The sequence below is a fragment of the Chlorocebus sabaeus genome, chromosome 16, assembly GCF_047675955.1.
Source record: "Chlorocebus sabaeus isolate Y175 chromosome 16, mChlSab1.0.hap1, whole genome shotgun sequence".
Lineage (NCBI taxonomy): Eukaryota > Metazoa > Chordata > Mammalia > Primates > Cercopithecidae > Chlorocebus > Chlorocebus sabaeus.
The window spans coordinates 28,282,379-28,300,344 of NC_132919.1; the positions used below are offsets into that span (position 1 = coordinate 28,282,379).

A 17,966-nucleotide genomic window follows, 5' to 3' on the forward strand; every position below is an offset into this window, starting at 1 on the left:
ATTACAGGCACCCGTCACCATGCCTGGCTAATTTTTGTATTTTTAGTAGAGACAGGGTTTCTCCATGTTGGTCAGGTTGGTCTTGAACTCCCAACCTTAGGTGACCCACCCACCTCGGCCTCCCAAAGTGCTGGGATTACAGTCATGAGCCATCGCGCCTGGCCGATATCAGGTATTTTTGTTTTTGTTTTTGAGACAAGGTCTTGCTCTGTCAGCCAGGCTGGAGTGCAGTGACATGATCATAGCTCACTGCCAATCAAGCAATCCTCTGGCCTCAGCCTCTGGAGTAGCTAGGACTACAGGTGTGCACCACTATGCCTGGCTAATTTTTTACTTTTTGAAGCAATGGGGGCCTCACTGTGTTGCTATATCAGACTTTTTAAAGCACATACACAAAATGTTAACAATTATTATTTCTAGGTGTTGGGAACACATATGTTAATTCTATCATTTTCTATATTCTATTATTAAAAAGTTTTTCAAAAATAACAATGGAAAAAGAACAAGTAGGGAGCAGTTAATTGTTTCAAGTGACATACTCAGGTCAGGTAAGATAAGAACTGAACATTATACATTGGATTTAGCCATCAATAAGTCAGTCACAAATAGTTCTTAAACATTTACTAAGTAGAGGTCATTTTGACATGTCATAGAATGAGAAAGTGGAGTATAAGCCTAAAGGCAAGATATAACTTTCCTGATTTTGATGCTGCAGCTTTTACTTACACAATAATGATTGTTGTGGTGGTAGTGATGATAAAAGCTTCAATAAGCCACGTTCCAACTGCATAAAAATCTTAAATCTCCTGTAACAACTAATCACAAACTTTCTTCTTTGCTTAGGTAGGGTTTTTGGATCGGCAGAGGACATTGGCCTTGCTGGAATTGTTCTATGACCATAGTTCACAAATGCTTAGGAGTTTACTTCGAAACCCACGACAATGTAAGTGCCACTCAGAGGGAGTATGTTCAAGCTGAAGTGTCACTTGATATGTACTGATATGATACACTGATATGATAACACAAGATTATTCTACCACCATGGAATCCCTTCACATAATAGCTCTCTTAGATCATGATAACTGTATCTAGTTGTTTATTCCCTCCACAAAATTCACTCTTCATCACAACTAGATGTATTTTTCACCACAGTGCAATACTCAAAAATTTTATATCAGAACTCAGTGAGAACCCAATTTTAAATTCATGCAAATGAAGAAATGCTCTAGTGACAGTCTGAATGTTTTGGAAATTAAGTTAGTAATGGTAATTCCATTTTATCAACAAAAAAAATTTTTTGAGACAGAATCGTACTCTTCTTGCCCAGGCTGGAGTGCAGTGGCATGATCATGACTCACTGCAGCCTCAACCTCCCAGGTGGGAGATGATTCTCCCACCTCAGCCCCCTGAGTAGCTGGGACTACAGGTGTGCACCACCATGCCCAGCTAATTTTTTGTATTTTTAATAGAGAGAGGGTTTCACCCTGTTTCCAAGGATATTCTCAAATTCCTGGGTGCTGGGATTATACGTGTAAGCCACTGCACCCAGCCTGGTAATTCCATTTTTAATACCCAACTTAAAATTATAAGATTTATAAGAATAATATTTCCTTTTCCCAAGCATTTTTACTTGTATACCTTTACTTATACAGTAAAATGTCCTTTTTATGTTATTTCCAAGACAAATAGAATTATGGGGTTTATTTTTATTTTATTTTACTTTTTCAGAGATGGGGTCTTGCTATGTTGCCTAGGCTGGCTTCAAACTCCTGGGATCCAGCAATCCTCCTGCCTCAGGCTCCAGGGTAGCCAGGACTACACGCATGTGCCACTGTGCTCAGCTTTTTTCATTTTTTTTTTTTTTAAAGAGAAGGTATCGTACTGGCTGAGTTTCTCAAAGAATGTCTTTTTTTTTTTTTTTGAGACAGAGTCTTACTCTGTTGCCCAGGCTGGAGTGCAATGGCGCGATCTCAGCTAACTGCAACCTCTGCCTCCCGGGTTCAAGCGATTATCCCTGCCTTATCCTCCCAAGTATCTGGGATTACAGGTGCCTGCCACCACACGCAGCTAATTTTTTGTATTTTTAGTAGAGACAGGGTTTTGCCATGTTGGGCAGGCTGGTCTCAAACTCCTGACCTCAGGTATCCACCTGCCTTGGCTCCCAAAGTGCTGGGATTACAGGCATTGAGCCACCACACCTGGCCAAGAATGTCAATATTTTATTTTTGTGTGAAGATTTATTACTTGGATACTTACAAATCTGTGGGTGATATACTTGGAGTATTTCTGAAAATTGTGAGAATCACAATTTTATAGCTTACCACTACTGTTTTGGGAGAAACGGGAACAGTCTTGTGGCATGATTTCCACTCTTTATAGTACAGACACCAGGGTTTTACTGTCGTCGTTTAACAGTGGGATTCTGTGAATACTATCCAGTCTTTCCCTAGTATTCTGTTCCAGGTGCCCACATAAGTTGTAGAGGAAAATAACTGAGGAATGAAGAACAAAGAAGAGGGAAAGAGATGGGGGGGGAAATGAATGCTGGAAAAATATAGCCTCAGTGAAGGATTGTCATGGATAAAGACTTGCTTTTTATATTGCAGATATTGAAAATATATTTATTTAAGATGAAAGATGTGTCCCCTTTCCCATCCCTATGCAATGCTTATTGTAGGGGACTGCAAAGGTAGAGGACAAATTCTATTGGTCTTGGCAGTCTAAGCAATACTCCAAGTAGCAAAAGGAGAATCCTGTTTATTTCCAAAATCACACCTTTTAGGAAGGGATGATTTCTAACTTAGTAGTATAAGTTCTTTTGGATACCTTTTTACTTTTTATTGTGTTGCAACCAAAGATAACTGATATTTATTTAGAGCAATAGGTCTATATTACAATCTCTGTGCTCAATGCTTTTCTTTGCATTAATTTAATAGCTCTAATTCTACATTATAAGATCAATGGTTTAAGTGAATATTTTGTTTTCTGCATTAGGGCCATTCATTGAATTTGAAGAGATAAACTTGACTGAGTTGTGGGGAGACATGGATAATCAGAAACACATTTATGAAGGTTTTGACGAAGTGCTCTTAGAGATGAATACGTTACTTTCTGCAAAACATGCTAGCAAAACCCAAAGTAAATTATTAGAAAGTCCAGATCAACCTAAACTTGATGAACAGAGAACATCAACACCACCACCAAACCCACCAGAACAGTGGAGAGGAGTAACTGCAGAACAAGGACCACAAAGAATTTCAACTGAAGAACAAGGCAAAAAGTCAACTGCAGAACAAGAACTGTACACAGAATCAGTAATAGAACCAGGAACCCACACAGAGTCAAGTCTAGAACAAGAGTCAAGTAGAGGGTTAGTAACAGAACAAGAAACACGCAGAGAGTCAACTACAGAACAAGGACAGCAAAAAGGGTCAATAGAAGGACAAGGACCACGCAGAGTGTCAGTTTCAGAACAAGGGGCACGCAGAGAGTCAATTGCAGAACAGGGGTCACGCAGAGAGTCTATTGCAGAACAGGGGTCACGCAGAGAGTCAGTTGCAGAAAAAGATCGACACAAAGGGTCAGTAGCAGAACAAGGATCACGCAGAATGTCAACTGCAGAACAGGAATCACTCAGAGAGTCAATAATAGAAGAACCATACCAAAAATCAGAACAAGCACCTTATGGAGAGATAATTTCAGAAGAGCAAGAAGACTCAACTTCACAATCAAGAAAAGATAGCATCTTAAAAAGTACAAAATATGGGGAGTCTATACCCTCTGAGTACACTGAAGTCCCTCTACAGGAAAAGAGGTCTTGGGAACAAGCATATGAAGAGGAAGTATTCCTGAGTTCTGAACTGCAAGAGGAAGTTCCAACATTAAGTAGAAAAGATCACTTTTCAGGTAGTAATGCAGTTCTTCTACAACATCGGCTCCCTGTTTCATGGAATGGTTTTTAAAGTCTTTTCAGAAAATACTCATTTAAGTCAGAATTTTTTTCCTGGCATATCAGGTCATGCAAATCTCAGGCATATTTTGCTGCTCAACATGAGTCTAGACCTTGAACAATAATCAATTAAGTTAATTACATTCACCAGTGAAATGCAAACCAGAATGTCTCTATTGTCAATTTACGTATAATTTCCATTGTACTAGATTATAGAAGTGTTTTAATTGGGTTTCTGGAAAGGTAGGAGAAGCCCTTTTGTTTTAAATGTAATGTCTGATACTAGAAACCATTTTAAAAATCTTCTTTTATTTCAACTGTAAATGGGTCTCACTTTTTTCAGTTAAATATAAAATATATGTTCTAGAAGAGTTTCTGAAAGTCATATTTAAGACAGAATGCACCCTGCATTTCAAATATTTATTCTCATGTCTTTGGTCAGAATTTAGGCATACAGTAGTTCTCCCTTATCCATGGTTTTGCTTTCCACAGTTTCAGTAAACCGCAATCAACCACAGTCAGAAAGTATTACATGGAAATTCTAGAAATAAACAATTCATACATTTTTAATTGTGCACCATTCTGAGTAGTATAATGAAATCTTGCACCTTTTGTTCAGTATGTCCATGTTGTCTATGTTACCTGCTCATTAGTCACTTAATAGCTGCTGGATTATCAGATTGTCATTATGTTGCAGTACTCTTGTTCAAGTAACCCTTATTTTACCTAATAATGGCTCCAGTCACAAGAGTAATGATGCTGGCAATTTGGATATGCCAAAGAGAAGCCATAAAGTGCTACCTTTGAAGTGAAAAGGTGAAAGTTCTCAGCTGGGCACGGTGGCTTATGCCTGTAATCCCAGCACTTTGAGAGGCTGAGGCAGGTGGATTGCTTAAGCCCAGGAGTTCAAGACCAGCCTGAGCAACATGGCAAAACGCCATCTCAAAAAAAAAAATTAGTTGGGCATAGTGGCATGCACCTGTAGTCTTGGTTACACAGGAGGCTGAGGTGGGAGGATCACCTGAACCTCAGGAGGTTGAGCCTGCAATAAGCCATGATTGCACCACTGCACTCCATCCAGCCTAAGCAACAAAGTGAAACCCTATCAGAAAGAAGAGAGAGAAAGAAAGAGAGAGAGAGAGGAAGGAAGGAAGGAAGGAAGGAAGGAAGGAAGGAAGGAAGGAAGGAAGGAAGGAAGGAAGGAAGGGAGGGAGGGAGGGAGGGAGGGAGGAAGGAAGGAAGGGATGAAAGTTCTCAACTTAGGAAAGAAAGAAAATTGTATTCTGGGGTTGTTAAAATGTACAGTAAGAAAAATCTTTTACTTATTAAATTGTGAAGAAGGAAAAAGAAACTCATGCTAGTTTTTCTGTCACACCTCAAACTGCAAAAGTATATGTACTATCTGCAGTTTCAGGCATTCACTAGGGATCTTGGAACATATCCTCCCAAGTATAAAAAGAGGGCTACTGTATAGTAATACCTAGCTGTGAGGGTGGCTGGGAAATATAGCCCTCATTTTGCACGGCCAAATTGGATACAATAATAGCTTTTGCTACAGAGCTGCTTTCAACAATTCAAGTTATTAATGTATTCACTGTGGTTGATTACGACACTACATATATGGGAAAGTACTTAGGGTTTTTCGTGTTCTATATGCAAGGCATTTCTATCACTTATGAACCTTAGAATAGCTAATGGAATACGTAATGTCTAATTCATAAGCATTTTCATTTGTACCTTTTAGAAACTACAAAAAAGGAAGTTCAGAAAGACAAGTCCTGTGAACCCAAGTCCCAAAAAATAGAAGGAAAGTCATGGTCAGGTAACTCCTCGTTTAATCCTCCTTTCATTTATACCCTAGAACAAAAATATTGTGAAAGTGAAGTTTGATTGGCTACGTTATGGAATGTGTTTTTACAGGTGAATTTTTTACTTGCAACTGGAAAATGAAGTATGTCACATTTGAAGATGAGGAACAGGCAAACTTAATCTATAGTAACTCCAGGTTCGCAGGTACATGTTAACAATGAAAGTAGGAAGAATAGATGGCAGTCCAATAGATGGATTTAATTTACTCTGGAACTCGATGATAAAGACTGCATTTAGCTAAGGCAGAATGGGAAGGTGTTCCTTGCATTATTTTGTCCATAAGCTGTGGTGAATCTAAATATATACCAGATAGATGTATTTGGTGGTGGTGTACTATTGATGGTGGAATGTGCTATTGATGAGTGCTCTTCTGCTTTGAAACTTATCGTATTAGTATACATTTTTTAACCATGATATGACCCTACCACCACTTTAAAGCTATGATCTAAGCATACAGAGAAAATCAGATACTAGATACTAAAACTCAATAGAAATCATTTCAGCTATGCCTTTCCCTGGTAGGGCCACATCTAAACATATGAGACAAGTGAGAATCTTATCTTGTTTTTGAAAACTTACAAAGAAAGATCTACTCAACAGAGCAGAGTAGTTTCTGGTTTTCAGACAAAGCATGTCTTTAACAATGATTATTCCAAAAGCACTCATATTTCACTAAAATCCTATTATATTGTTTTGCCTTTCACATCAACAAATTGTAGAACTAAATTAGATCAAGATTATCTTCTTCCTACCTGCAAATTTTTCTCTCATTTAAGCCTCAAATAACAAACTTTCTATCCTCAAATTTTCTGGTGAAAATGCATGGCATTGGTCAAGCTCTTGCAGCCTGCTAGTTCATGTTGTTCTTCTTAGTCATGTTTATATCAATTTTGCTTTACCAATGTATATAAAAATTGTGAGTAATCATTTGTTTGTCACATCAAATCTCATATAGAAGGGCATGAATGATTGAATCAATGAATAAATCAAATGGAAGTCACTTTGCTGACATTTTATGAAATGTACTCCATATTACACTATTAAGCTAAAAGGTAAATATATTAGTCAAGACTCTTGGAGAAAGGAGTTGTGGTGGTGGTATTTAGTAATTTATTTAACTAGAAAGTTCAGAGTGCAGCTGTTTTCAGGCACAACTAGATTCAAAGGCTCAACAATAGCAACAGGATACTGTCTGTCTGCCTCTGAGCCCTGTTTTTCTGTGCCACTTTCAATTTGAGACAGTTTTCTACCTGCTGTGACAAAAATGGCCATGAAAGCATCTCTAAGCTTATATTCTACTAGTTCAGCAATCAGAGTACAAAAAGAATGATTCGTCCCTAATAGTTCTTCCAAAAGTTCTAAGGCTAACTCTCATTGGCCTATAGTAGGTTACATTGCTATCATATACGAATTGTTAGCTGGATGCATATCACATGACCATCCATGGCACCAGAGTGGGAGGCACAGTATGACCTGACTCATCTGAACTGACAATGAAGAGATGTTTTTTCCAAAGAAAAAAGGAGGATGCTGTCCTCCTGAAGGGAGCATGGATTCCTGACAGGCAAAAATAGCAGGTATTCATTACAATAGGCACTCATTTATTTTCCCTAACGGAAAGACTTGTTCACTTTACTGCTTGGTAATGTTTCCTGCTTGACAGATTTACACTCAATTATCAGAAATATTCAGTCTTGCAAGGAGGTAAAAGGCAGAACTGCCTTCAATGGAGTTTCATTCAATCTGCTCCAGTTTGTGCAACTCCTGGAGACATTTGTTGGTGAAGACGCTCCCTTGAGTGTCAGCGAGACTCTCACCTCCTTTTTTAAGGAGGGCTATGTTGAAACAGAACAAGAGAAAATGAATGCCTTAGAACAGGTGGGTAGTATTATTTATTAATGATACAAATGAGGTCACTATTATAAGTAAATCTCTCAACCTCAGTTGCTCCTGATATGGCTCATGTTAAAAAATGTACAACCAAACTGATCACTTTATTTCAACAAGCATAGCCATTAAAGATTCTATTTTATCATCAAATATTCTAAGATCACACCCCAGAGAACTCATTCTCCTAATAATAACATGATTGCTCCTGGCAGGAGATGGTTTATTGTACAGCTTTATTCTTTCTCTGAAGGTTGACAAGCAGATACGGATATATGCAAAGATGTGTGTGTGTGCATTATATGTGTATGAGTACACACACTTGGGGTATGATTATGGCTGAGTATATATTTTTACTCATGAGCACTCAGATAGTACATATTTCCTAAGAACTTACTACTTACTTGGGTGACACATTAGCTTATATGAACAATTTCTTGTCTCTTACATGAAATATGTAAATTACTTTCACTAAGCTTTTTCAGTAATCATCAGCCTTATGAGTCTTTTCAGCCTAATTCTAGACAATTCCCTTTACCTTCTCAATTCCAGTTCCTCCTACTTAATCAAAAGGTATATATTCATTTTATTTTTGCAATTAGATCTACCTAGACATTAATTCAATTACTATCTCACTAATATAATTAGCCTAGTGAAAACTCTAAAAGATAAATAAAATTAATGTCAAATATAATCAATCTTAAATATAAAAAAAGAATTTTTAAAACACAGCCATTTTTCATTATTTAAACACTGCCATTCATTCCCCTTCACTCAAAACATATCCCTTAGGGCCAGGTACAGTGGCTCATGCTTGTAATTCCAGTGCTTTGGGAGGCTAAGGAGGGAAAATCTCTTGGGCTCAGGAATTTGAAGTTACAGTGAGCTGTAATTATGCCACTCTATTCCATCCTGGGTGACACAGCAAGACTCTGTCTCTAGATAAAAATAATAATAATTTTAAAATCCCACTAAGAAGTCAGGCAGAGCACTCTGTGTATTTATCACATTCCTGAACAACTAGAGAAGGAGTGGAAAAGAATGGTCAAAGATTCTTAAGGTTTGTAGAAGAAATTTGCACACACACCCACAAAAAAAAGATTCTTAAGGAATACTAACGCAGAGAATGCCTGTTGTTGTTCTTTTTCTTCAAAGCCAGTCAAGTTTAGCAGTGGGAGGTTGTATACCAACTTTAGTTGACACTAATGTTAATAAGTTCTGATAACCCCCTACCATGGGACCAAACAAGAATGTCTGTTTTGTTTTGTTTTTGTTTTTGTTTTTGTTTTGGCCTAGAGGTAAAACAGAGAAATGGTATTTAAGGGATTAAAATTAATCACTGCATTTTCTTTTCTAAAAAATAGAAAAAAATTTTTTTTTAAGACTGAGGTCTCTAGGCTGGGCGCGGTGGCTCACGCCTGTAATCCCAGCACTTTGGGAGGCCGAGGCGGGCGGATCACAAGGTCAGGAGATCGAGACCATGGTGAAATCCCGTCTCTACTAAAAATAGAAAAAATTAGCCGGGCGCAGTGGCGGGCGCCTGTAGTCCCAGCTACTCGGGAGGCTGAGGCAGGAGAATGGCGTGAACCCGGAAGGCAGAGCTTGCAGTGAGCTGAGATTGCGCCACTGCACTCCAGCCTGGGCGACAGAGCGAGACTCCGTCTCAAAAAAAAAAAAAAAAAAAAAAAAGACTGAGGTCTCGCTATGTTGCTCAGGCTGGTCTCCAACTCCCGGCCTCAAGTGATACTCCTGCCTCAGCCTCCTGAGCGGCTGGATTTACAGGCATGCGCCACTGCTGAATCACTGCATTTTCTGTTAATATCATGCTTAGCCCCAAAGTAAACCTGTTTTAATAAAAGATGCTGGACTTTTTTAGGAATAAACACTAGCACAATGATCATGTATCTTCTGTGCTTTATTATCCTGTTTGTATCCTAGTTTAGCCAAAATGCTTTCCAAGTCCGACGGAGGCTTCTTCTAGAAGCCATCTTTCAGAAGTGGGACAGTGATGGCTCAGGCTTCCTGGATCTGAAGGAAGTTGATGAACTCTTATACACATACAAGGAGGGAATGGAAAAAGAATCTATGAAGAAAGGTAAAATATAAGAATGTTCTTATTTAAATTGTGGTAATTAACTTGGCTTCAAGTTTCCCAGTACACATATACAGTTAAAATACTGGTTATGCTAAAACCACGAGATAACCCTTCATGTCTCCTAGTATAGCTATACATTTATCTTATTTATTTTTAATTTCTAATAATAGAGATGGGAGTCTCACTGTGTTGCCCAGACTGGGCTCTAATTCCTGGGATCCAGTGATCCTCCCACCTCAGCCTCCTGAGCAGCTGTAACTACAGGCACCTGCCAACTGTGCCCAACTCTGGCTCTAATCTTTTAAGTGGAAAATAACAAGTGTTGGCAAGGATGTGAAAATATTAGAAGACTTATGCATTTGTCAGCACAGTCAGAAGTGGAATATGTTGCAGAATGCTTTGTCCAAAATCTTAAATCTATATAGTTAGATTCCTTCTGTATACCTGGCTACTCTCACTTTTAAGATTAAAAGAACCCAAGCCATTCCACAGTTCTGCTTGTTCTCTCTTCTTGTTTTATCTCTTTGTCTTCACTGGCTTACAAATTTCTCTTCAATTTACTAACTTCTTATTCTCCTTAGTGACTTTTTATGTATTATATTTGTCTCTTATTACCAATATTTACCAGTCAAAAGCCACTAAAATTCTCGTTCCAGTGTGATAAATTCCTTTCTTCGTTTTATTAGATCTTAATTTAAATTATTTTTCTCTTCACTGGGTTTAAAGATTTAGCTGGCTAACTTTGGTGTACCAGATTTTCAGTTTTTAAAGTATATAGTAAACAAGGGAAAGAACTGTCAAGGTTAGTTAAGTTCTTCAGCCCTTTCAAAAATCATTGTATTGGTTGAGCTTCAAATGTTCCTAAGTTTATCGATTGTCATGTTCTCTTCAGTAACTGTGTCTTCTACAAATTTTACATTATACTACCTGGCTTGTCTTACGATATATCCAAAGAGAATTTACTTAATGAAATTCCAAAAGACATAATGATGTGATTTTCACTTATAAGATGGGCAAATTTCGTAACACAAAGCCACATCCTACAGAGAACACTAGACAGTAGTTATAGCAGCTGGGTTCCAATACTGGATCTTCACTAAATGATCCTGTGATCTTTGGCAAGTTCCTTAACCTCCATAGACCCAGGTCTCCTTGTTTGTAAAATGAAGGCTTTAGATATGATGAATCTTAGAATTTAAGGAAGCTAAGGGTAATGTTATAAGGAAGTCCCATAGATTAGATGATATGGAATCCAATTATGTGGAATTATATGGAATCATATATATGAGTAAGGTATAGCAATAGGGACAGATAGATAGCATAAAATATGAAGGATTAAGCCCAGCAAATGAGAATAAGGACAGCAATGAGGAGGCAGAATCTGCTGCCAGATAAAAATGTCTGCAAACAAGAATAATTATTCTCTCCAAGGGCAGGCTTATACAGAATGACTCTCAATAAACACATATTGGTAGCCATTTGGTCTGAGGAGATGATTGCTGAGCTGATGGCAGTATGGAAGAAGAAAAGCAGATTTATCCTCTTTAAAAAGGAAGAAGATTCTAAATTTCAAGCATTGCTAATAACTTATTGGCAAATCTTCAAACAGCTCTTTTGTTTGTTTGCTTGTTTTGCTCTACTCTTATTGCTTCTTTGTCCAAGATTTAAAATTGGATTTAAGTAGCATAAAATCATAGGATTAGAAGTTTTTAGAAAGGTTTCTGCTGGTGTCCTCAAAATGGAAGATTTCTATATGGAAGAGGAAACTTGAAACTTTTAGTCTGTCATCCCCCTTCCCCCCCAACCTTTTTTTTAGAGACAAGAGCTCACTCTGTTGCCAAGGCTGGAGTGCAATGGCATAATCATGGCTCACTCCAGCCTCTATCTCCCAGGTTCAAATGATCCTCCCATGTCAGCCTCCTGAGTAACTAAGACTACAGACTGTGCCACCATGCCTGGCTATTTTTTTTAAGACAGGGTCTCACTATGTTGCCCAGGCTGGTCTTAAATTCCTGGGCTCAAGAGAGCCTCCTGCCTCAGTATCCCAAAGTTCTGGGATTACAGGTGTGAGCCACTGCACCCAGCCTCATTTCCCCTTTCAGTCCTGTCTGATACAACCTAATCTTTTTGGGCAGAAACATCACAAATAAAAGCTATAGAACATGTGACCTGTCTACATTGTTGAATTTAATGGAATAAGTAATTTTTTCTCCATTACTTTTCATAGGATAGCTATTAACATTATTGGGTTTGCCTTTTAATTTTCTATTTGAATGACTAAATTTGCTTTGATATGTTCATTTCTATTTCAGTAGGACATTTAACTCTTTTATAATTAAAACATTTTAGAAACATTTATTTCGGTAACATCAGCAAGATGACCAACTAGAAGCCCTTAGGGCCTGTTTCCCTCACAAAGACAAGCCAGAACAACAAATAAACAACTACATTAAGAAAAATAACTGAGGGAGAGTGCCATCTTGCCTCAGAGGAGTAGCAGAAATCCTGGTGAGCACAGAAACTCAAGATGGCCACATAGAGAACAGAAGGCAATGCCAGGTCTCCACTACCCCATCCCCCAACCAGGATCAGGTGGGAACTGGGAAGGACTTGTATCTATGAAGTGAAAGTAAGCAAAAGGATCCCAGCAGCCCCCATCGACACCCTGGACACCTACACAGCTCACTACTGGGGTCCCCTGCAGTCCTCACAGGCATTAAGCCCAGCTGAGGGAGCTGCCTCTAGACCACATACCTGTGCTCTCCCCAAAGAAGAAGCTGACACAGTGCCCTGACCCTTGTGGCACATGTGGCTACTGCACTACACCAACTTGGGATTGGAACTATGGCTGGAGTGTGTCTTTCTCAGGGGTGAGTAGTCACGACACCCCTTCATCCCTGGGGCTAAGCCACCACCAAACCATCTCAGGCCAGTGGCCCAGCATCCCCAAGCAGAGCTGCAAGCACTCTTCCACATGAGGCCAAGTGGAGGTGGAGTCACTCCATCTCCCTCTCCCCTCATTCCCTTGGGCCAAAGCTGAGACAGTACTTTGCCTCCTAGAAAAACAATTCATTGGCCACTCAAAGCAGTCATTCCTCCTCAGTGCCTAAGTTGAAGAAACTCCCTGCATCCCAAGAAATGGTGCCTTGGCCACCCCCAGCCCTGAACTGAAGCAGCACATTGCCCTCTGGGAATTGGTACCCTGGCCAAACTGAGCTGCTACACAACCCAGTGCTGAGTTGATGTCGTAACCTGTGTCCTAAGGAAACAGAGCATTGGCTGCACTAAGGAACTCTGCCTTACAGTCCAAACAACTCTAGTACCTGGCTTCTCTGGAGCTGTACTAGATCCCTAGAGTCTGAGTGGCTGAAATACCCCTCTCCCTGGAAAGTGGAGTCACTGCTATTCTTTTCCTTATACTCCCTAAGGCCCGAAGAACAGCTGTGCTCTGCTTTTCTGGGTTCCTTGCTGCCACTGTACCTGGTCTTACAGTGTCTTGGATAATGCTGAGCCCCACCATTCCATGGTCTTGTGTCACTACTACACAGTGCCTCATGCCCTGAGACCTGAGTTGCCTTTGAGTTTTATTTGTTTAGGTTCCCATATTGCAACCATATCCTCCTCCTGGGCCCAAACCTCCACAGCAAGCTTCCTCTCTGGAGTCAGGTCAGTGCTGTGCCCTGCCCCTCAGGGGTAAAATCACAGCTACAGCCCAGCCTCCTGGGCTCAAGCTGCTAGGACGTGCCTCAGAGTCACAGATCGTGTCTCTATGGGCAACCTATACCCAACCTTGCCACAGAAACCAAGCCTGCACCCCAAGACTCAGGAGCCACAATAAGTTTGGGAGATCCTGTGTTTAGGACCCTAACCCCACACCTTCTCTGAGCAACTGCACCTGGAACCCAGTGCCACTGCAGCTGCTTATACGCCATGTCAGACCTGACACCAAGAGGGATCCCCCTCAGCTAAGTTTCCCCATTGTGGGGAAAACAAGAGTAGGAGGACTCCAAAAGCCCTCAACATCAAGGACATTAATAACATATGCCACTGCTGCTGCTCTCACAAACTTTCTACAGCCAAGGCCACTGAGGTGCCCACAGGTATTGCTGATGTTGAACACAGTTAAAGAAACTGCACAGAGACTATACCATTTCACCTATCTGGAAACAATGTTGCCACATCCATCCCAACGAGCATACAAAATTTCAACTACAGGTGAAAATCTTCCTCTATAAAAGCCACTCTAGAAAGTTTGGAAGAGGCAGTTATTCCACCAAGTACACAGACATCAATGCAGGTACACAAGAAACATGATAAAGCAAGGAAATATGGCACTACTGAAGGAATATAACTCTCTAGTAACAGACACTGAAGAAAAGGAAATTAATTAATTGCCAGGAAAGGAATTTAAAATAATGATCTTAAGGAAACTCAACAAGACAAGAAAATTCAGATTGACAGTTCAACAAAATCAGGAAAACAAATCCCCATATGAATGAGAAATTCAACAAAGAGATGGAAGTCATAAAAAAGAAGCAGACAGAATCCCTGCAGCTGAAGAATTCAATGAATGAAATAGAAATACAATAGAGAGCTTCACCAGCAGACTTACTAATCAAGCAGAAAAACTAATCTCTGAACTTGAAGATAGGCCATTTGAAATTACCCAGTCAGAGAAAGAAAAAAGAAATAAGAATGAAAAAGTGTGAAGAAAGCCTACAATTATCACTATTAAGTGAACAAATATTTGTATTATGGGACTTCCAGAAGGAGAAGAGAAGGGAAAATATGTTGAAAACCTATTTAACAAAATAATAGCTGGAGGCCGGGCACGGTGGCTCAAGCCTGTAATCCCAGCACTTTGGGAGGCCGAGACAGGCGGATCACGAGGTCAGGAGATCGAGACCATCCTGGCGAACATGGTGAAACCCCATCTCTAAAAAATACAAAAAAACTAGCCGGGCGAGGTGGCGGGCGCCTGTAGTCCCAGCTACTCGGGAGGCTGAGGCAGGAGAATGGCGTAAACCCGGGAGGCAGAGCTTGCAGTGAGCTGAGATCCGGCCACTACACTCCAGCCTGGGCGACAGAGCGAGACTCCGTCTCAAAAATAAATAAATTAAAAAATAATAATAATAATAGCTGGAAACTTCCCAAGTCTGGGGAGACATATGGACATCCAGATCCAGGAAGCTCAAAATTTCCCAAATAGATACAGCCTAAAATTCCTCCCCAAGGCAAATTAAGGTCAAATTGTCAAAAGTCAGAGACAAAGAGAGAACTCTAAAAACAGCCAGAGAAAAGTATAATATAAGGGAAAGCCAGAGAAAAGTCACATATAAGGGAATCACCATTAGACTAACATTGGAGTCCCCATTAGAATAACAACAGAATTTGTTGCAGAAATCTCATAGGCCATAAGAGAATGGGATGATACATTCAAAGTGCTGAAAGAAAAAAAATTTGCCAACGAAGAATAGTATATGCAGAAAAACTGTCCTTCAGAAATGAGAGAACAATAAAGTCTTTCACAGATATGCAAAAACTGAGGGAAAGTATCACCACTAAACTGGCCTTACAAGAAATGCTCAAGGGAGCCCTATATCTGGAAGTGAAAAGATGATAATCACTATCATGAAAACATGCAAAAATATGAAACTCACTGGTAGGGCAGATATACAAAGGAGAAATAAAAGAATCAAGTCCTATCACCAAAGAAAACCAGTACACTGCAATACTAATAAGAGGGGAAAAAAGGAACAAAGGATATACAAAACAACCAGAAAACAATTAACAAAATGACAGGAGTAAGTACTCACCTATCAATAATAGCTTTGAATATAAATGGATTAAATCCCCCACTTAAAAGATATAGATTAACTGAATAAATTAAAAACATGACCTAACTGGCCAGGTGCAGTGGCTCATTCCTGTAATCCCAGCACTTTGGGAGCCGAGGCAGGTGGATCACAGGGTCAAGAGATTGAAACCATCCTGGCCAAAAGGGTGAAATCCCATCTCTACTAAAAATATGAAAATTAGCTGGGTGTGATGGCACGTGCCTGTAGTCCCAGCTACTCGGGAGGCTGACGTGGGAGAATTGCTTGAACCCAGGAGGCAGAGGTTGCAGTGAGCCGAGATTGCACCACTGCACTCCAGCCTGGGTGACAGAGCCAGATTCTGTCTCAAAACAAGCAAACAAACAAACAAACAAAAAATGACCTAACTATATGCTGCCTAGAAGAAACTCAGTTCACCTGTAAAGACATATGTAGACTGAAAGTGAAGGGATGGAAAAAGATATTTCACATGAATGGAAATTGAAAGCAAGCAGGAGTAGCTATACTTAGACAAAACAGACTTTAAGTCAAAACTGTAAAAAGAGAAAAATGTCATTATATAATGATAAAGGGATCAATTCAGCAAGAGAACAACTCTAAACATACATGCACCCAACATCAGAGCACTCCAATATTATAAAGCAAATATTATTAAATCTAAAGGAAGAGATAAACTCTAATACAATAATAGTTGGGGACTTCAACACCCTACTCTCAGCATGGGACAGATCATTTAGCAGAAAATCAATAAATGGGACAGATCATTTAGACAGAAAATCAATAAAGAAACATTGGATTTAAACTAAACATTAGACCAAATGGACCTAACAGATATTTATAGAACATTTCATCCAACAGCTGGCTGCAGAATACACCTCTTTTTTTTCAGCCCATGGAACATTCTCCAGGATAGATCACATGTTAAGTCAGAAAACAAATCTTATTAAATTTAAAGAAATTGAAATCATATCAAATATCTTTTCTGACCTCAATGAAATAAAAATAGAAATCAATAACAAGAGCAACTTTAGAATTTAAACAACGTGCTCCTGAATGAGCAGTGGGTCAGTGAAGAAATTAAGAAGGGAATTTAATTTTTTTTAATTTTTACTTTTTTACTTTTTAATTTATTTTTTAAAATTTCTTCTACTGAGGTCCCATGACATCATAAGATTTCTTGGAACGAGTGAAAATAGAAACACAACATACTAAAACCTATGAAATACAGAAAAAGCAGTATTGAAAGGGAAGTTTATAGAAATAAATGCTCACATCAAAATTGTAGAAAGGTTTCAAATAAACAATCTAACAATGCATCTCAAGGAATTTGAAAAGCAAGCATAAACCAGACTCAAAACTAGTAGAAAAAAAGAAATAATAAAGATCAAAGCAGAAATAAAATTAAGACAAAAAAAAAAAAAACAAAAAATCAACAAAACAAAAAGTTGGTTTTGTAAAAGATAAACCATATTGCCAAACCATTAGCTAGACTAACCAAGAAAAAAAAGACCCAAGTGAATAAAATCAGAAATGAAAAAGGAGACATTACTACTGACACCACAGAAATACAAAGAATCATTAGTGACTGTTACAAACTATATGCCAACATAATAGAAAACCTAGCAGGAATGGATAAATTCCTGGATACGTACAACCTACCAAGATTGAAGCAAAAAGAAATAGAAAACCTGAACAGACCAATCACAATTAACAAGACTTAATCTGTAATAAAATGTCTCTCATCAAAGAAAAGCCCAGGATCTGATGACTCCACTGCAGAATTCTACCAAATATTTAAAGAATATCTAATATTAGTTCTTCTCAAACTCTTTTAGAAAATTGAAGAGGAAGGAATTCTTCCAAACTCGTTCTATGAGGCCAGCATTATGCTAATACTAACACCAGACAAGAACACAACAACAATAGAAATGGAATTATAAGCCAGTATCCCTAATGAACATAAATGTAAGATTCTCAACAAAATACTAGCAAACTGAATCTAGCAACACATTAAAAAGATCATTCACATAGAGAATAAAAGAAAGGCTGGGTATGGTGGCCTTTACCTCTAATCCCAGCACTTTGGGGGCCTGGACAGGAGGATCACTTGAGCCCAATAGTTTGAGACTATTCTGGGCAACATAATGAGACCCTGTCTCTATAAGAAGAAGAAGAAGGAAATAAAAGATCATTTACCCTGATCAACTGGGATTTATCCCAATAATGCAAAGATGATTTAACATACAAATATCAATAACCATGATACATCCCATCAACAGAATAGACAAAAAATCATATGACCCTCTCAATAGATGCAGGAAAAGCATTT

At 38.9% G+C, this 17,966-nt stretch overlaps 1 protein-coding gene across 1 annotated transcript in view; it reads left to right on the forward strand.

The window, feature by feature from the left end:
• The window catches only part of EFCAB5 (EF-hand calcium binding domain 5), a 169,448-nt gene that overhangs the window by 106,828 nt on the left and 44,654 nt on the right, over positions 1–17,966 (forward strand). Inside the window, exons 8-13 of the mRNA XM_008010917.3 lie at positions 844–943; positions 2,995–3,906; positions 5,694–5,771; positions 5,870–5,962; positions 7,482–7,696; positions 9,644–9,800. Coding sequence (XP_008009108.3) covers positions 844–943; positions 2,995–3,906; positions 5,694–5,771; positions 5,870–5,962; positions 7,482–7,696; positions 9,644–9,800 — 1,555 coding nt within the window. The remainder of the gene's footprint in view (positions 1–843; positions 944–2,994; positions 3,907–5,693; positions 5,772–5,869; positions 5,963–7,481; positions 7,697–9,643; positions 9,801–17,966) is intronic.